The sequence below is a fragment of the Odocoileus virginianus genome, chromosome 15, assembly GCF_023699985.2.
Source record: "Odocoileus virginianus isolate 20LAN1187 ecotype Illinois chromosome 15, Ovbor_1.2, whole genome shotgun sequence".
NCBI classification, from domain to species: Eukaryota; Metazoa; Chordata; class Mammalia; order Artiodactyla; family Cervidae; genus Odocoileus; species Odocoileus virginianus.
In genome coordinates this window covers 54,694,698-54,715,473 of record NC_069688.1, presented here as the reverse complement: position 1 = coordinate 54,715,473, position 20,776 = coordinate 54,694,698, and the positions used below count along the sequence as shown (strand labels likewise).

Genomic DNA, 20,776 nt, shown 5'->3' with positions numbered 1-20,776 from the left:
TGTCACAAAGAGTCAGACACAACCAAGCATGCATGCAGGAAATGCATGTGTTCAGTTTTATTCCATCTTGATAAAGACCTCCTTGAGAGCTGTAGCCACGTCTTGTCTTTTTCCTCTGTAGTACTTTGGCCACACTGAAGTGCATGATCAATAACTTATCAGATGAATGAATGTTACTTTGCTTTCCCCATTTCATAGCTTTGCTAATTTTATAAAACCAAAATAGTTCACGTTTATACTCTGGCCTCATATGCTTCTAGTGTCTTTAGAGTTTGTCATCAAAGAATATTGCTTGGAAAGGTCTTTTTGTTTTCTTAGTGTTAACTACAAAAGTTATCCTTTGAGATGTTGTTTCTTTTTGTTAATCTGTGTGAAGCAATGGCGTCCACAAATTTTTCTCACTCTTCCTCTTCTGTCTTCAGCTTTTACCATCACCTCTTACAGCTACAAGTTACAACTTACAGTAATGTTCTGTCTTTTATTTATACAAGTTGATTTTTTTGTACACCTGGAATTTTAATCTGTTTAAGTTAAGAGCCCCAGTTTTTCAATTCTGTTTTTTCTTTTTTTTTTAATTTTGTTTTTAAAAAGTTAATCTCGAAAGTAATACACTTCAGACCATGTAATAAACACAGTATAGAAATGTATGAAGTAAAAAATTAAAATCCTTCCATCTCACTCTTCAAAGGCCACAACTGTCAGCCGTATCCTTCTAGATGTTATCTTTGACTATACTGTATATAGGTACATTAGGGGGGAAAAGTCACCAAAAAACTAGGGTACAATATACATAAGATTTTGCAGTTTGCTTTTTTGTTTTTCATAAGGATTTGTTTAATCAGTACCTATTAAAGGATAGTTAGGTTTCTGTTTATTTTGCAATTAAAACAACATATTTTTAATATTTATGCTATTATATCTGTTAGCTAGATTACTAGAAATGGCATTGTCTTGTGCTATTTAAAATTTTTATAGGTTCTGCCAAATTGCCTTCTGAAAAGGAGAAACAGTTTATATTCTTTCCAAGAGTACAGTTTTACTACACCTCATCTATATTAATGCCTAATCCTCATTTTAGTAACCCACATGTGTCTTGATTATTTAAGAAGTAATTATCTGTCACTGAAAATTAGAGGGTAAGCTTTTTCACTTTCCCTTAACATTGTGGTGTTTTCATGAATGTTAGGAAACAACTCAGAATAGAGATATCATATAATAATGATGTTCATAGAATAGCTAATGTATGACTCTTTTTTGTCTTTTCCAGCTTGAAATACCTATGGACTCCTTATGTGTGCATGTTAGCAGCATTTGGTGTATGTTCTCCTGAACTCTGGATGACACTTTTCAAGTGGCTTCGATTACGAACTGTACACCCAGTATTGTTGGTGAGTCATTATTTTGTGTTAAGTTCTTATTTCTCTTTCAAGTATATGAATGGAAATCATGTTGAATACAATTGAAATAGTGTGAGTAAATCATATTATGATTTATAGGTAGAGAAAAAGAGAAAGATTCTGAGGAAAATATTTTTTTCATAATTTCTGATTATAAATGTAGTGTGTTTCAATGCAAAATCCTTAAAAAGTAGAAGGTAAAAAAATTAAGTGAATCAATAATTTGAGAGGCTATCAAAAATTAAGTTTTATAACATTTTTCTTGGTTTGACTTAGAACTATGGTATGTTTTCAGTGTGAATGGAACGTTTACACTGTACCTGCTATGAATCAGTTCAGTTCAGTTTAGTCACTCAGTCTTGTCTGACTCTTTGCGACCCCATGGGCTGCAGCCTGCCAGGCTTCCCTGTCCCATCACCAACTCCCAGAGTTTACTCATGTCCATTGAGTTGGTGATGCCATCCAGCCATCTCATCCTCTGTTGTCCCCTTCTGCTCCCGCCTTCAATCTTTCCCAGCATCATGGTATTTTCAAATGAGTCAGTTCTTTGCATCTGGTGGCCAAAGTATTGGAGTTTCAGCTTCAGCATCAGTCCTTCCAGTGAACTCAGGATTGATTCCTTTAGGATGGACTGTTGGCTCTCATTGCAGTCCAAGGGACTCTCAAGAGTCTTCTCCAACACCACAGTTCAAAAACATCAATTCTTTGGCGCTCAACTTTCTTTATAGTCCAACTCTCACATCCATACATGACCACTGGAAAAACCATAGCCTTGACTAGATGAACCTTTGTTGGTAAAGTAATGTCTCTGCTTTTTAATATGCTGTCTAGGTTGGTCATAACTTTTCTTCCAAGGAGTAAGTGTCTTTTAATTTCATGGCTGCAGTCACCATCTGCAGTGATTTTGGAACTCCCAAAAATAAAGTCTGCCACTATTTCCACTGTTTCCCCATCTATGTGCCATGAAGTAATGGGACCAGATGCCATGATCTTAGTTTTCTGAATGTTGAGCTTTAAGCCAACTTTTTCAGTCTCCTCTTTCACCTTCATCAAAAGGCTCTTTAGTTTTTCTTTGCTTTTGCCGTAAGGGTGGTGTCATCTGCATATCTGAGATTATTGATATTTCTCCCAGAAATCTTGATTGCAGCTTGTTGTGCCTCATCTAGCCCAGCGTTTCTCATGATGTACTCTGCATATAAGTTAAATAAGCACGGTGACAATATACAGCCTTGATGTACTCCTTTCACAACTTTAAACCAGTCTGTTCCATGTTCAGTTCTAACTGTTGCTTCTTGACCTGCATACACATTTCTCAGGAGGCAGGTCAGGTGGTGTGGTATTCTCATCTGTTTCAGAATTTTCCAGAGTTTATTGTGATCCACACAGTCAAAGGCTTTGGCACAGTCAATAGAACAGAAATAGATGTTTTTCTGGAACTCTCTTGCTTTTTCGATGATCCATCAGATGTTGGCGGTTTGATCTCTGGTTCCTTTGCCTTTTCTAAAAGCAGCTTGAATATCTGGAAGTTCATGGTTCACATATTGTTGAAGCCTGGCTTGGAGAATTTTGAACATTACTAGTGTGTGAGATGAATGCAATTGTGCAGTAGTTTGAGCATTCTTTGGCATTGCCTTTCTTAGGGATTGTAATGAAAACTGACCTTTTCCAGTCCTGTGGCCTCTGCTGAGTTTTCCAAATTTGCTGGCACATTGAGTACAGCACTTTCACAGCATGATCTTTTAGGATTTGAAATAGCTCAACTGGAATTCCATCACCTCCACTAGCTTTGTTTGTAGTGATGCTTGCTAAGGCCCACTTGACTTCACATTCCAGGATGTCTGGCTCTAGGTGAGTGATCACACGATTGTGATTATCTGGGTCATGAAGATCTTTTTTGTATAGTTCTTCTGTGTATTCTTGCTACCTCTTTTTAATATCTTCTGCTTCTATTAGGCCCATACCGTTTCTGTCCTTTATTGAGCCCATCATTACATGAAATGTTCCCTTGGTATCTCTAATTTTCTTGAAGTGATCTCTAGTCTTTCCCATTCTGCTGTTTTCCTCTATTTCTTTGCACTAATCACTGAGGAAGGCTTTCGTATCTCTCTCTGCTGTTCTTTGGAACTCTGCATTCAAATGGGTATATCTTTGCTTTTCTCCTTTGGTTTTTGCTTCTCTTCTTTTCACATCTATTTGTAAGGCCTCCTTGGGCAGCCATTTTATTTTTTTGCATTTCTTTTTCTTGGGGATGGTCTTGCTCCCTGTCTCCTGTACAGTGTCATGAACCTCTGTCCATAGTTCATTAGGCACTCTTGTCTATCAGATCCAGTCCCTTAAGTCTATTTCTCACTTCTACTGTATAATTGTTAGGGATTTGATTTAGGTCATACCTGAATGGTCTAGTTGTTTTCCCTACTTTCTTCAATTTAAATTTGAATTTGGCAATAAGGAGTTCATGATTTGAACCACAGTCAGCTCTTGGTCTTGTTTTTGCTGATTGTATAGAGCATCTCTATCTTTGGCTGCAATGAATATAATCAGTCTGATTTCAGTGTTGACCATCTGGTGATGTCCATGTATAGAGTCTTCTCTTGTGTTGTTGGAAGAAGGTGTTTGCTATGACCAGTGCGTTCTCTTGGCAAAACTCCATTAGCCTTTTCCCTGCTTCATTCTGTACTCCATGGCCAAATTTGCCTGTTACTCCAGGTGTTTCTTGACTTCCTACTTTTGCTTTCCAGTCCCCTATAATGAAAAGGACATCTTTTTTGGGTGTTAGTTCTAGAAGGTCTTGTAGGTCTTCATAGAATTGTTCAACGTCAGCTTCTTCAGCATTACTGGTTGGGGCATAGACTTGGATTACCGTGATATTGAATGGTTTGTGTTGAAAATGAACAGAAATCATTCTGTCGTTTTTGAGATTTCATCCAAGTACTGCATTTTGGACTCTTTTGTTGACTATGATGGCTACTCCATTTCTTCTAAGTGATTCTTGCCCACAGGAGTAGATACAATGGTCATCTGAATTAAATTCACCCATTCCAGTTCATTTTAGTTCACTGATTCTTAAAATGTTGATGTTCACTCTTGCCATCTCCTGTTTGACCACTTCCAATTTGCCTTGATTCATGGACCTAACATTTCAGGTTCTTATGCAGTATTGCTCTTTACAGCATCAGACCTTGCTTCCATCACCAGTCACATCCACAACTGCGTGTTGGTTTTACCTTGACTCCATCTCTTCATTCTTTCTGGAGTTATTTCTCCAGTGATCTCCAGTAGCATATTGGGCACCTACCGACCTGGGGAGTTCATCTTTCAGTGTCCTGTCTTTTTGCCTTTTCATACTGTTCATGGAGTTCTCAAGGCAAGAATACTGAATTGGTTTGCCATTCCCTTCTCCAGTGGACCACGTTTTGTCAGAACTCTCTACCATGACCCGTCTGTCTTGAGTGGCCCTACACAGCCTGGCTCATAGGTTCATTGAGTTAGACAGGGCTGTGGTCCATATGTGATTAGATTGGTTAGTTTTCTGTGATTGTGGTTTTCTGTGATTGTGTGAAAACCACAATCACCTGCTATGAATAATGTGCTTAAAATAAAAAGATAAAACATGATTTGGGGGCTTCCCTGGTGGTTCAGTGGTTAGGGCCCCAAGCTTTCACTGTCGGGGGCATGGGTTTGATTGCTGGTTGGGGAACTAAGATTTCGCATAGTGTGCAGTATAGTTAAAAAAGGTTAATTTCATTAAGTGGATTACCATTTCCTGGTCATAAAAAGAGATAATAAGAAGTATTATTAGGGTGCTTTTGGAACCGAGAAGGCCTGCTTAATTCAGTTTTTTTTTTAATCCCTAAAAGAGGAGTTCAATTCTGAGGTGTGAAAGATGAGGGTAAGAGGGGTATTTATGATAGAGGGAAGAAACACCGGTTGCAAAGTACATGATATATGCAAAGGGAGTAAAATCAGAGGCAAAGAAAAAGCATGACACATTTAATTTTGTTGGCACATAAAATGTGAGGTAAGGGTGGTGAAAAAATGAGACTGGAGGAATCAGGGAGGGTAAGGTCATTGAGGTCTTTGAGTGTTCTGCTGAACTTGGTGTTATCCCACAGGCATTCAGATCACATTGACATGTTTATGCAGAGGTGGGAGAAAGTCAGCCTTACCTTTTCTCTCAGCCCACCCTTAAAGTTCCATGAAGAATAGGCTTAAGGGTGATAGACCTGAGCCAGGAAGGAGGTTGAACCTCCTTAAACCAGGTACAGGCCATGGAGGAGGAAGCGATGAGAGCTTACTATGTGTCAGGTACTGTTTAAAGCATTTTATATGCTATTCAAAGCTTACAAAGACCTTGTTGGCAAGTTTCATTATCTGTATTTTATAGACAAGGAAACGAAGGCTTAAAGTGATTAATTAACTTGCCCAATATCATATAACTTATAAGTGTAATAAAATCATGATTCACACCCACTTTGGAGTTCTTCTAGCTCCAAACCCTTTAATTAATACTGTTCTATACTTAAGTAAAAAAAATAGAAGATTTGGTGCCTCATAAAGTATGGATGAATAATGAATAGGGAGAAATCATAGATGTTTCCTAGGTTTGGCGTTTGAGTGACTAGATTGTGGGGTCACCAATTGCTGTGGGACAGTACGAAGAGCAGGTTTTGGCGGAAAGCTGAGAAATTATTATCTCTAATAATAGTCTTCTTGTATTTTGCCAACCTTTTTCCAGAGGAATTTATATATTCTTAGCATAGTAGCATACTGGTATTAAAGAACCAGCCTGCCAGTGCAGGCTGGAGACATAGAAGATGGAAGTTCAATCCCTGAGTCAGGAAAATGCCCTGGAGAAGGAAATGGCAACCCACTCCAGTATTCTTGCCTGGAAAATTCCATGGACAGAAGAGCCTGGTGAGCTACAGTCCATGGGGTTGCAAAGACTTGTATACTGAGCACACACACATACTGGTATGTATTGACTGTTTTTCCTGTGTTAATTCATTGTCTTTTTGCTGTTGTTAGCTATTCACATAGCTATTTATTTATTTACAATCCAGTGTTTTTTGTAAATTTCCTAAGTTAGATTCCTGGGAAAATCAGATACTCACTTGCTCTTTGAAATGTTGTGATGAGTATTATGTTCTGCCTTAAATTTATACAGTAAATATGCATGTCTCACTTTGCCTCCAGCTTGTTATATCTTAAATCCATTGTTTATGTGGTAGTCATTCAGTTGTGTCCAACTCTTTGTGACCCATGGACTGTAGCCCACCAGGCTCCTCTGTCCATGGAACTCTTCAGACAAGATTGCTGGAGTGGGTTGCCATTCCCTTCTCCAGAGGATCTTCCCTACTCAGGGATCAAACCCAGGTCTCCTGCACTGAAGGCAGAGGCTTTACCGTCTGAGCCACCAGTAGTCATCACCATCTTACTCTATGAACTAGGTTCCATGCTGACTCCCAATTTCTCTGAAATTGTTATAACTGTAAGAATATTTGATTGGTCATAGAGTCATTGTCTAGTACCTCTGAAGTATATTCTGAAGTGTATTTATCCATAACCCTTTTTGCTTTAACATTTTAGGCTCTTATTTTGAGCATGGCTGTGCCCACTATAATAGGTCTCAGCTTATGGAAAGAGGTAAGAAAGTTAGATTTTTCATAAGGTTAAAATATATGTTGTTTATAAGGTAGTGATAAATTTTTATGTGTGTGTAGGATACTTATCTTGGGACAGTATTTTGACAAAATAAAATGTGATATACTAAATAATACTTAATTTTCTACCAATAGGACCATGATAGAAGAGCTAAAACATTTTTAGAGTGCCATCTGATGCAATTTTCTATAATCTGATATTGTTAGACTATTACAATTGACAAAGGAAATAGCTGAATAAATTGTATTTACTAGTAAAGAGTAAAAAGCATTTTGGCAACCCCAAAGTTTAATATTTACAAAGTAATATAAATTCTTTACCTTACCATAATGTGACATGAAATTAATTGCCAGTAAACCTGTGAATTATTTGACTTAACCTGAAATTTATTTGTTTACTTATTTTTTCAGTGTGTATGTGCATGAAAGATACAACTGATGATTAATTGGTGATGCTAAAATTATGTATTGAGTATAGGTAGTAAATTAACCAAACGGTAGATTATTTGGACTGAGAAGAATGAACAAGAAACTAAAAGAAAGTAAAGTGATCTGTGCCGTTTTTTCTGTGAGAACAGTGTTGTAATATTGTTTGTCACAAGTAGGCCTCTTAGTCTTTGGAAATACTTTGAAAAAGCTTCAAACTTTATAAATACTTACACACAGGTTTCGGGGGTTTTGTTTTGTATTTTAGTTTTTTCCAAGATTAATGACAGAACTAATGGAACTACAAGAATTTTATGACCCAGATACGGTGGAACTTATGACCTGGATAAAGTAAGAACTGAATTACCTGAGACTATTGTTAAGCTATTAATTAATCATTGCATGCTATTTAATAGATTCAGGGGGAATAATAAGGTAATCCTTTTTCCATGAAACTCAGGAATTTTACCCTATATTTTTAGGGACAGTTTTTTAATTAGACATATAATTCTAATTTTCTAATTGAACTCATTTCCATCGAAAGTACAGTATTGATAAGTTGAGATGTGAAGCTCTAGCTATTAAGCATCTAGAAATGTGGAATAAAAAGGAATCAGTGTCCTTTTATTTAGATAGTCAAGAGATGCTTCTTTTAACCAGGGTTGGAGTTGAATGAATGTTGGGTTTCTAGTGTTGATAACCAAAGTTAACAACATTTTTAACTTTGATGCTCATGCAGATTTTAAGGTGACAGATGTGCTCTTGGACCTATGCAAGTGGGGAATTGTAATTGAAACACCCTATTCCGTCCCCTAACATATTAATACATACAGAACTAAGGGACCCTCAAAGGGTCATACTGTCAGTGAAGGGATGAACTTGAAATATCCAGCAAGTGGTAGAAAAAGATGGCAAGAAAGCATGTCTTCCTTGGCCTCAGCTCTTGGTCAAAAATAAAGTGTTTCCTCTGAATTTGTAGCAGTCCATCTGAATTCACATGTCTGTAGCTTGAAATTATACTTGTTTAATCCAGGGAACCCTGTATCAAGAAATAAGCATCAAAAATATTTCTGGGATAGTCTGGACTGCCTAACAAAATCCTCAACCCAGGCTACCCAGGATTTCACAAATAAAGCTTCATGAAGATAAGTTCTAAAGTTACAAAACACATGAAGAAACAGTTCGACACAGCAAGACATTGCTGTCATTTATGATAAGCAATAGAACTAGACCTCTAGCAATTTCTGATAATAAAATTTGGGTCAGGTTTTGTGGCACAGTGGACTCTCACAAAAGTTGGTGACTTACAAGCAATAAACATTTGTTATTTTGCACCACTTCTTGATCAACTGAGTGGAAGCAATAGGTAGGCTTCTGGTCTGGGCCAGCTCATGTGGAACTGGGTTGTCTGGCCTGGCCCCTCTCATGTGTCTGTGGCTGGGTAGTGTCAGCTGAGGGCATGGAATTGACTTAGCCACTTACTCCTCGTCATCCAGCCCAGGTGAGACTGGGCTGATTCACAAGATGGTGGTTGTAGAGCTCCCTAGAGCAGCATGTTTTAAGTCTGCTCACCTTGTGTTTGCTAATGTCCTATTGGCCAAAGCAAGTCACATGATGGAAACTATAGAGTTTCCTCCAAGAGCATAACTATGGGGAAAGAATCATTGCAACCATTTTTTTCAACCAGTCTACCCCACGAATAGAGACTGATAAAAAATTTTAAACATATAGATAAGGAAATTAATATTTGAAAAAGGAACAAAATACTATCAGAAAAAGACCAGGATAAAACTGAGAAAAAGATTAAAACTGTTTCTAGAAATGAAGGATTAATTTTATAGAATAGGTGAATAGAAGTGAGAATTATTGTTGTTGTTCAGCTGCTAAGTCGCGTCCAACTTTTTGCGACCCTATGGACTGCAGCACGCCAGGCTTCTCTGTCCATCACTCTCTCCCTGAGTTTCCTCAAACTCATATCCATTGAGTCAGTAATGCCATCCAACCATCTCATCCTCTGTCACACTATTCTCCTCTTGCCCTCAATTTCCCCAGCATCAGGGTCTTTTCAGGCTCTTAGCTCATGGCCAGAGTATTGGAGCTTCAGCATCAGTCCTTCCAGTGAATATTCAGGGTTGATTTCCTTTAGGATTGACTAGTTTGATCTCCTTGCAGCCCAGGGGACTCTCAAGAGACTTCTCCAGCACCACAGTTTGAAAGTGAGAATAGGTCTCATGTAAGGTCTCATTATTATGACGACACCTCTTGTATGTATAAAGATTATTATTTTAGATCATCCTTAACTACTGCCCGTTAATATTTTTTTGTGAATTGTGTTTACCTTTGTGGAACATTGACTGTATAGCCTTCTGTTGTTAACAAAAGAGTAAGTGAAAAAAAAAAAAGTAAGTCACGTTTACATGTATGATTTACTACAATATTTTTAAAAACAGCAAAGGCCTAAACATCGGACCTTTTACATCAAATGATTGAGCATTTATGTTACTGTGATGTGATTTTTCTGTTTCATTTTCGTTTCCCTGTTACCAGGTGCTCCTTGAGGACGCTGGCTGTGTCCTCTTTACTTTGAGAGTTTGATACAGTAGGTGGATGCTGATTGTTGAATACAGGGAGGGAATAAATAAGTCGGGACATTGGAGCAGCCCTTTGGGATCTGTCCTGTGAGGGGCATCCATCTGGGATTTTGGAATTATGATTTAGAGTTGAGAAGTCCTTCATGTGTTACCTGGAGCCAGACACAGGGGTAAAGGCAGGGAAGGAGCAGGAGGACAGGTGCATCTGGAAGGAGCTGGGTTATGGTGGTTAGTATTTGCCAAAGATGAATTTGAGAATTCACAGCATCACCACTGAACTGTCACTGTTCCATTGCCCTGCATTATCGCCACGTGACCCAGATGGCAGTAGACGTGTTTATCCTCTCCCTGCTCTGTCTTTGAAAGCCTTTTCCTCCCACTTCTCTTTTTAAAATATTTATCTTCAGCACTGTGTACAATTTCTGACACATAATAGCTGCTCATTTTTCTTAATCAAAAAATGAAAAGAAATTAAAACTGACATTAAAACTTAAGTGTACAATCCATTTTAAGTTGCTTGGTATTTCAGAATTGATACAAATTGGTAAACTAAATAGTATACTTACCTTTTCAGTGTGTGAATCTTTGTGGTTCTTTGCAGAAGGCAAGCTCCAGTTGCAGCTGTGTTTGCAGGTAGTCCGCAATTAATGGGTGTGATTAAATTATGCACTGGATGGATGGTGACAAGCTTGCCTCTTTACAATGATGATGATCTTCTCAAGAGAAATGAAAACGTAAGGCATTTTATATTCTACATTGGGATCTTTTTTATATGACGTTTTAGTATAGTTTTATAGTGATGTTTATGTTCCTTGGGTTAGCTAGGAAAATCCAGACAATTTTAGAAGAGTTAATTAGTTTTAACTTTTTTAAAAGCTGTATGGTACATTTAACCAAGAGGCACCAACATTAGAATATGAAGTTCTTTAATGAAAAGTATTGATATGTTTCTAGGAGAAACATTTCATTTCCCACAAGGCTCCAAGGGACTAATGTGTAATAGTTTACAAAAGGAAACATCTTTGAGAATATCATTGTTCTCAAATTATTTCTTTCTTTTAAACATTTATTCATTTATTTGGCTGCACCAGGTCTTAGTTGCAGCATTTGGGATCTAGTTCCCTGACCAGGGATTGAACCTGGGCCCCCTGCATTGGGAGCTCAGAGTCTTAACCACTGGGCCAGCAGGGAAGTCCCTGTTCTCAAATTATTGAAGGAAGGCTTTCAGTTAATGTCTTTATACACTTTGTATTTCTAAGCCAAAATTCTATTATTGCTTATAAAGCACTGATTTAGTTTTCAGTATGGGCTATTGTTAATAACTTAGTATGCATAACGTTTGTATGGTATCTAATTGCTTCTCTTTCAGAGAATTTATAATTTTGAATGTTTGGTTTAGATGTAAATGTAACTTCATATCTGAAGTAATGACCAATTGAACCTGAGTTCTAAATATTCTGTTTTACAATTGGAGAGAATTTCATATAGTTTTTAAGTATACTCTATGCTCAGTAGGAAGTATAGCAGCATAGAAGTTAGACTGTAATACGGAGGTTAGACTCTAAGAATCCAGACTCTAGAATTAGAGTATCTGGACTCAAATGATACCTCTGCCAGGTACTAGCTTGTGACCTTGAGCAAGTTTCTGAATCTGGAAATAATAGTTCTGACCCTAATTCTACTTAGGAGAATTAAATAAGATAATATACTCTGCCTGTAACAGTAAAATTTAAATGTTAGCTATTATTATAGTTATGTACTATTAATATTATAATTCTTTGTGTACACACACATTCACATATAATCACAGAAAGTACAGAGAGGAGTTCAAAAGCAGAAGCAAGTCAGTTCTGCCTACAAAAACCCAAGTCTTCATAAGGGGCATTCCTTTGATCACAGATTTGAAGGATGACTTAGAAACTTGTTTGGCAAAAGAATACAATGATTCCAGATTGAAAAAGTCCCAAGAGCCATGAAATTTGTTTGGCCATGAAACTAGAAAATAAGAGGCCAAATTCTGAAGGACCTGGAAGGTCATACTTAAGAATTTAGACTTACCCTTCAAGGCATTTGGGAGTTATCAAAGACCTTGTGTAAACCTAGGAATGCTTAGGAGTTATTAAGGTTATAGAACAGCTGAAGTGAGGGAGAGGTCAGAGATGGGGAGGTCTACCTGGGAGTGATTTATCTAGGAGACAACAGTCACCTCTGATTAATATTCTCTGCACTTGGAAAGTTAGCACTGCTTAGAAGATATATCACAGCGTATGCCTAAACATAGTGTATGTTCAGTCACTCAGTCATGTCCGACTCTTTGCAGCCCCATGGACTGGGGCCTGCCAGTCTCCTCTGTCCTTGGAATTTTTCCAGGCAAGAATACTGGAGTGGGTTGCCATTTCCTACTCCAGGGATCAAACCTGCATCTCTTAGGTCTCCTGTATTGGCGGGCAGATTCTTTACTACTAGTGCCACCTGGGAAGCTCCTTCCTAAACTGTATTTTTGGTGGATTTAAACCAACGGACTCTGACATGTCTTTGTTTTCTTTGTTATTTTTTGATTGTTTTTTAACAATTTTGATTGTTTTTTGAATTCTAATATAGAATTTCAGAATCACATGTAATTAGGTCAGACTTCTAATTACATTCTAGTTAAATTTAAACATTTTAGAGTTTTCAGTTTTATATGAATAGGAACCAGTTTTTCCCCAAAATCTTCATCTTTCTCTGTGGTGTCTAGTACATAGCAAAGTACTGAATAAATTTGTTTTTAAATTAAAATTCAAATTGAAGTCCATAAATGATATCATTTCATTTGAATTAGACACCACAATCTATAATTCATAACATGTGACTAATCTTTGTATAATCTCCTAGGCCAGTGATTCTCAAACCTGGAATGACGATGCCCCCAAAGGACATTTGGCAATGTCTGGAGACATTTTCTGTCGTTACAGCTGGAGAAGGGGTTCTACAGGCACCTGGAGGGTAGAGACCAGGGAGTGCCTAAACATCCTTCAGTGTGCAGAACAGCCTCTGTTTGGCCCCAACAAAGAATTATATGGCCCAAAATGTTAATAGCACCGAGGCTGAGAAATCACACCCTAGTCTAACAGTAAGGTTATTGCCATTGCATCGAAGTCGTCTTTTTTTTTTAACATGCCCCAGTAGTATGTTACAGTTGTCCCAGACTTGAAAATAAATGAAAATGTGTATAAAAGACACAAATAAGTATAAACTGGATAGGATAGAACCATTCACATGAACTTACTTAGCAGGTGAAGTGAGTGAGAAACTTCCTCTTGTTGTAGTCACATTTTGTTTCCCACAGAATGAGTATCTAGCATGTCAGTGGACATTGGACCTGAAGTTGCTGAATAGACAACAACCAGAACATGTCATCAGCAGCTGCTGAATATCCTGCAGATAGACTGGGATCTTGTCCAGTCTAGATTACAAACCTCAGGATTTTCAGGACAGTCTGTGATACTTTTGGCCTAACTTTTATGGCTTTTCCAAGTTTAGCATTTCAGAAAAACTGAAAAAAAAAATATTATCTATTGTAATAAGATCCAGAGCTTATTATCTAATAAGGTCAGCAAAATTATAATGAATAAAAGACCATGTAATCAAGGCATGGGTTTTAAGCATGCCTATTCTTTAAGTATTGTGACAAGGGTCAAATTATTTTTAACCTCACTGACTTTATCTCATGTATAAAATGAGTATTAAATACTTTGGTACATGGTAATAAAAATATTAAAGGAACTATTATAGCTCACTAATAAAAAGACCACCCAATTAAAAAATGGACAAAGGCCATTTGCAACAACGTAGATAAACATTGAGGGCATTATGCTAAGTGAAGTAAGTCAGATAGAAAAAGACAAATACTGTATGATATCACTTACTTATGGAATCTAAAAAAGCTGACCACATAGAAACAGAAGAGTTGTGGTTGCCAGGGGTTGAGAGACCTCGAGAAATGAGGAGATATTGGTTAAAGAGTACAAACTTCTAGTTATAAGATGAATAAATTCTAGGGATTTAATGTACAGCATGGTGGTTGAAGTTAATAATACTGTGTTGTAGATTTGAAAGTTGTTGGGAATAGATCTTAGATGTTTTCCACACACACAAAAAAATGGTGATTATGTAACATGATGCAAATATTAGCTAAAGCTATGGTGCTAAATTATTTTGCAGCATATGAGCTTATCAAACAAACATGTTGTACAGCTTAAACTCATACACAATACTGTATGTTAATTATATCTCAATAGCATTGAAGGAATGGACAAAGGACTTGAATAGATATTTCTCTAAAGAAGATATGCAAGTAGCCAAGAGCAGATGAACATAAGCTTACTGAGGATGGGAATCAAGTCTTAGTGAATATCTTTATTTTCCACAGATAGTACTAAGAACACAGTAGATGCTCAGTGTTTGGTAAATAGAAGTTTTAAATGTCTTTTAAAGTTGTTGTTTTAATTATTTTCTTTCAGATCTATCAAATTTATTCAAAGCGATCTGCTGAGGATATTTATAAAATACTGACATCGTACAAGGCTAGTTACCTAATAATAGAAGATGCTATCTGCAATGAAGTGGGAACCATGAGAGGCTGTCGGGTTAAAGATTTATTAGACATTGCAAATGGCCATGTAAGTAACTATTTGTAAAGTTTTAATTTTTTTTTTTTTTTGAGAAAAATGACTTTATTTAAACTTGTAATGGTATCTTCAAACTTTATTTTTTGGAACTTGACTAAGAATATAATTAAAAATTAGGTAATAGTGTGTGCATGTGCTCAGTTGTGACCGACTCTTTGCAACCCTGTGGACTGCAGCCCGCCACGCTCCTCTGTCCATGGAATTTCCAGGCAAGACTGGAGTGGGTTGCCATTTCCTTCTCTAGAGATGTAATAGTGGGGGAGCTCATTAAAAGTAGTTTGAAGTGTTTTTGCAATGTACAAAAGAAAAGTTGGACAATTTTGGGAAAAAAAAATTTTTATCAATACCTGGACTCATAATAGTTGCCTGTACTTGTACATGTTATACATTTATGAACAAAATATAATTTGCTTTGAATTAAGATTTTATTTTAACATTGTAATATAAAGAGCAGCTGTTTGTTTTGTTATATTCTTATGTTGAGAAATTTCTTATAATTTGATTCATATCTAGAAAAATTGATTATTAAATTAACATAGTCTTGTACATTGAGCCCCTATTATCCACAAAATTAGTGTATTCAGAACTACTTTAGTTGTTAGGATTTAACTGTACTTTAGGATTTAACTGTATTTTCAGGTTTCATTGATTTTGCTCTTTTACCAAGCTGCATTACTTCTCAGCCTGAAGTATATATACCAAATACCTGGCAACTAAAACTTGACAGGGGAGTTTGTCAATATTTAGTAATTAGTGTTTGTATATCTGCTAATTAGGCACTAGAAAGGGTACCTTTACTCCTGGGCAAGTTGGGGGTGGAGGATCTTAAAGTTTAGTAGGTCATTCTTACTTAGATTGCATATTCTATTCAGACTGAAGCCAAGACTTCTCTGTGCCTCCCTAATTAAATAGCTTTGTCATAATCATCCCAGGCCAGTTTGGAGGTGAGAAATTAGTTTGTTGCTTTGGGGGTTTTTTGGCCATGCTCCGAGTCATGTGGGATCTTAGTTCCCCACATACCAAACCTGCGCCCTTGCCAGGAGAGTCTAGAGAAATTGACCTCATGACCTCTTAATCTTATAAACTTACTCTGTTTTCTGCTGCATGTACTTTGAATTTTCTCTCTTGGTGCTTGATGTCTGTGATCTTTGGCTTAATTGGTGACAGAATGGAATTTTATTAAACATCAGGTATTTGGTAATAAGAGTAGGAGATGGCAACCCACTCCTTGCCTGAAAATCCCATGGACAGAGGAGCCTGGCAGGCAACAGTCCATGGGGTCGCAGAGAGTCAGACACGGCTGAGCGACTGAGCATGCACACATTTAGTAATTACTGCTGTATTGCTTTCTGGAGTTTTATTCTGCTCTTGGACCCCTCTTGCTCCATTTTGAAGGTCAGGTTACTTCTTTCATGTAATTCCAGGCACAGGTTTAAAGCTAATCTCTTCTTTTATTCTTTAAGTTGATTCTCTGACATCTCTCCAAGGCATTAGGATATTTAGTGTTTTTATTGTAGGAAACTCTTTGAGCTAGCTAAGCTGTCTTAGTGAACGTCATTAAAGTGAAAATGTAAAGGATTTACCGATTAGTCACAGAAACGTACCGTTGTGAGTCAGTCCTCACAAGGAGAATATGAACATACATTAAGAATATATGTCCCCCCAAAAAAAGAATATATGTCCATTTCTTAGCTTCGGTAGGCTCCATGATAAGATTCTTCAGATGAATGATAATAGACTATGGGGCATAGCCTTCTAAATTTTAGGATTAAATCTTTTAAAAATTGGAAAACACTCTATGCTGGTTTCTCAATCTCAGTGGGAAGTTCAAGAATTTACTGAACATGGTAACTCTTATGAAGAGGCTTTTATTTGCTGAATAATATGAGATGTTTGCTAACCAATGTGAGATACTCCATATTTAAGAAAAAAATATATATTTTATATAAATATAGTCACTTGTACCTTGATTGCATTTCTCCTATAACCTTTTTAACATTATGTTTCATATCATTTGATAGGTGGTTTGTGAAGAAGGTGACAAGTTAACCTACTCAAAACATGGACGATTTTGTCATGAGGTCAAAATTAACTATTCTCCCTATGTGAATTATTTCACTAGAGTATACTGGAACAGATCCTACTTTGTATATAAAATCAACACTGTGATATCCTTTCAGTCTTGAAAAATAACAGAGCCTACATTTCAAAGACTTATATATCACCTGAAGTAAAATGCAGTTTTCTTCTATGTACGTGGTATCTTTTGGAAATCAGATTGTGGACATCGAAATGTTGCTGCTGATTTTCCCTTCTGCTATTAACTGGATCTAGAGTTCTGTGGGGGAAAGAAGATCAAACATTACCATGCTTCAGTAAAATGTAAAATCTGCCACACTGCAGTATTCCAGCCAGGTGTTTTCGTTATTGCTATGATTTTACCTTCCAAACTGTTGTAAAATTTTCCTCATAAATCTTCTTTCCATCATAACATTAGTCTTGAATTTAAATATGTTCAAGGTCAGAGTATGTCTCAAACATAACATTTAACAAATACTTAATGTGATATAATTATAGAAGGAAAGAATTATCTTTACCCTCAAGGCATTCTCTGAAGGTATTTCATGATGTATAATAGAGATGAAATAAAAAACTAATTTAAATGTTCACTGAGAATTTGTGGCATTTAAATTAAAGTGGAAATTATGTAAAGGAAGATGATTTTTAAGGATATACATTGATATATCCAGATTTTCCATGATATAGCTCTCATCATCTGCTGCTTATATGTGAGCACTTTCTTAATAACATATAGTGCTTGATATTGCATTTCACTACATTATGACTATTAAGTGGTTAGTTTTTTCACTTACACCCATAAATTTGATACCAATTTAATCATGATAAAACAGTTAACTCTTGTTACCTATGTATTTTTTAAAACAGATATTTAAAAGAATGTTGCTTTAAGTTAAAAAATAAAAGAACGTTCAAGGTTTTTAAAAATATGGATATGGAGTATATAATCTATTCATGTGTTTTCTATTGAAGTATGAAGTAAAAACTTAAATCTTTATCAGAATGAGAATATATCCACTAAAGTGAGCAGCAGTTTCTGGAGATATGTGTAGATGCTGTTCAATATGCCTCTGCATAGACAAGCATTTGTGGTAAAACACAAGTACTGTTCCTTGTGAAATGGCGGTACGGTTTTCAACATTAAGAACAAAATGACTATTATAAAATTCACAGCATAGTTCCACAATCTGTGTTCCTTTTTATCTTTTTAATTATATTTAAAAGAAATTCTATAATGATTAATGTGGCCTTATAAAGAGTTTCAGGGTGGGTGTATCACTTTAATAAGATGGGATGCATGTTTAGTTTTACCTTATACACCTGTTAAGTGAACAGATTTAAAATTTTTTCACTGGTTAGAGTGCTGCAAAAATTGCAGTTTCCTCACTCTAAATTACTATATTAGAAAGGAGCATCTTTCCATTATCTTTATGTTCTGTAATTTTATCTTTTAAAAGTACAAGAGCTCATGCATTCTTAGACTAACTCAGATGTTTTGTTCTTTTGGAGCTTAAGAATTGTTTGATGGCAGTATTGTATGTCTGGTGCATTAGTTTTATTGGTTCTCATGTCATGCTTTTATGTAATGTTTAGCAATTAATATTAAGATAGCTACAGGCAGGCTATTTCAGCTTCTCTGTACGTCTTAATAGTGAGTCACTAGTATTTAGCGTCAAGCCTTATAAAAATATTACCATAGTTACCTAAGTACACAGTGTAAAGAAGTACATGGTAGTACTTATGATTAGATGCAGCATGTAAAACAATGTAATTGAAAAGATGGCTTGCATATTTTGAAAGGGAAATAGAACAACCTACTTTCTATGTAGCATGAAATATTTAATTGAATTTTTACTGATTTATTTATGATCAAATATGCTGAATTTTGATTGTTGTGTGTTTTTTGTTTTTGACATATTAGTAAGTTGCTTTTGCTTCTATCAACTTATTTCTTAAACAGGTTTGGAGCAGCTTTTAATTGATTTTTTTAAATAATGAATTTTTCATTTAGCATCAGTTGAAAAGAAAACTGTGAGCTTTATTATAGAAATAATAATACTGGGTATGGAAGATAAGCTTATTTGCTTCTATTTTAGCTCTAGTTAAAACAATAGTGCTAGAAAACTTGAGCATTTAATTTCCTTACTTATTTGTAGAGTAACAAATGATTAAGAATTCTGCAAGTAGTTCTATTTGGGTTAGCTTTGACAGTAGAGATCTACTGTGAAAGGGGCAAAGTTTGTGGGCTTGGGGTGGAAGGAATTTCTTAAAGAAATACAAAACATACTTTGCCCTTGATGTTGCAACACCATGGAAATAAGTGCCTTAACCTCCTTATTTCAAAGTTTACTTTTTATTATTAAAAAATTATCCATTTCTTTCATTTTCATCAGAAAATTTTGGTAACTTTTCCCTCATCATTAAGCACAGAGAAAGAATCCTCAGTATACTGTTTTCACTATTAACTTTAATTCATTAGTAACCAAATCTTTGTTAAAGGTAGTGATGGGATTTCTAGCCTGCTAAATTAATTTATTTAGCTTCCCAAATGCCAAGCAATCCAACAGATAAAACTTACTTGATAAGATGTCTGATATTGACTGTGCTGGTTTATATGTTTTCTAACTTTGGCATCTGTGTTAGACTGGTAGTTTTACAACCTAGGGAGTATGCATTGCACTTATAAATTTTTTTCTTCATTACTTTCTGAGTATGTAGACAGCATGTTTTTTTGGGACATTAACTCATGTTGCTAAAAGCCTAATATGACACTCTTCCATACAGTCTAGATTGACTAAGGGAAAAGTAGAGATGGAGGTCAAAGTCTGTTACAAGTTGGGGCTGAAAAATATGCTTTAAAAGATAGGCTATTAATTTACTGAACAGCGAACAGCCATCTTATTAAACTTTGTCATTTGAGGGAAATCAATTGCTTTTTGCCTTTCTTTATTTTTGAGCTGTTAAAAATTTTGATACCTTTTGGGGGTAAAAGTAGTATCTCTTTTTTTTTTTTTAGTATGTCTCTTTATAAAATTATTGGGTTTTTAAAAGTTGTAGGTAAATCAGTTTTATTTATAAATATACTTTACGTGTATGAATATTTAAAGGGTATTTAAATGAACTGTTCTGTGCATTTAAGAACCTATTGTAAAGCAAAATGGCTACTGCATCTCAATCTATTTTCTCATTTGTCCATTTTTTATTTTTTTGTCCAGTTTTTAAAATATACCTTATTATTACTGTTTGCTGATAGTTTTAGATCACAATATATATTAAAATTACAGCCTGAAAAGTTGCAATTAAAATTGAACAATTTCTTATTGAAATAATAGCTCATTGTTAGTTTTTGAATGTATAAAATTAACAATTTAAATAAAATTAGATGTGAAAATTGCAAAGGAATATATTTGATTCAACTATTTTCCATCCATTAAGATTTCTAAACAATACATTTGTTTACCATAATTTTAAAAAAAGGACATTTTAGAACCAGATTTGCTGAATTTAGCATAAAGGACTTTCTGAGTCATTTCTGTTTTGTAAGTCTCTTAGAATTAGCACATTCTAATTTTGGCAAATAAAATCTTATGTGCAGTTTTATAAGAGATACATTGAACATCTGACCACGATAGTGGAATAATAGCATCAAAAAGAAACATACATTCCATACTTCTAATGTATGATATCTAATAAATAATCCGTTCATATTTTAAATTAATAGCTTTTGTACAGCTATGTAACAAAGATGAATACAACTGAATTTTCTTTTTTTAATTTATTTGCTTTTAGTTGAAGGATAATTGCTTTAGAATACTGTGTTGGTTTCTGGTGTACAGCATCATGAGTGAACTGTAGGTACACATGTATCTCCTTCTTAAACTGCTCCCCAACTTCCACCCCATCCCACCCCTCTGGGTTGTCACAGAGCATTGAGGTGAACTCCCTGCATCATA

The 20,776-nt window shown here is 35.7% G+C and overlaps 1 protein-coding gene across 6 annotated transcripts in view; it reads left to right on the top strand.

The window, feature by feature from the left end:
* The window catches only part of DPY19L4 (dpy-19 like 4), a 60,683-nt gene extending 40,935 nt beyond the window's left edge, over positions 1-19,748 (top strand). For all 6 annotated transcript variants that reach the window (XM_020873149.2, XM_070477382.1, XM_070477383.1 and 3 more), the window contains 6 exons: positions 1,268-1,388; positions 6,984-7,040; positions 7,752-7,834; positions 10,676-10,808; positions 14,577-14,735; positions 16,766-19,748. In XM_020873149.2, the coding sequence (XP_020728808.1) occupies positions 1,268-1,388; positions 6,984-7,040; positions 7,752-7,834; positions 10,676-10,808; positions 14,577-14,735; positions 16,766-16,930 (718 nt within the window). In that variant the 3' untranslated portion in view covers positions 16,931-19,748. The remainder of the gene's footprint in view (positions 1-1,267; positions 1,389-6,983; positions 7,041-7,751; positions 7,835-10,675; positions 10,809-14,576; positions 14,736-16,765) is intronic.
* Positions 19,749-20,776: the final 1,028 nt, after the last annotated feature.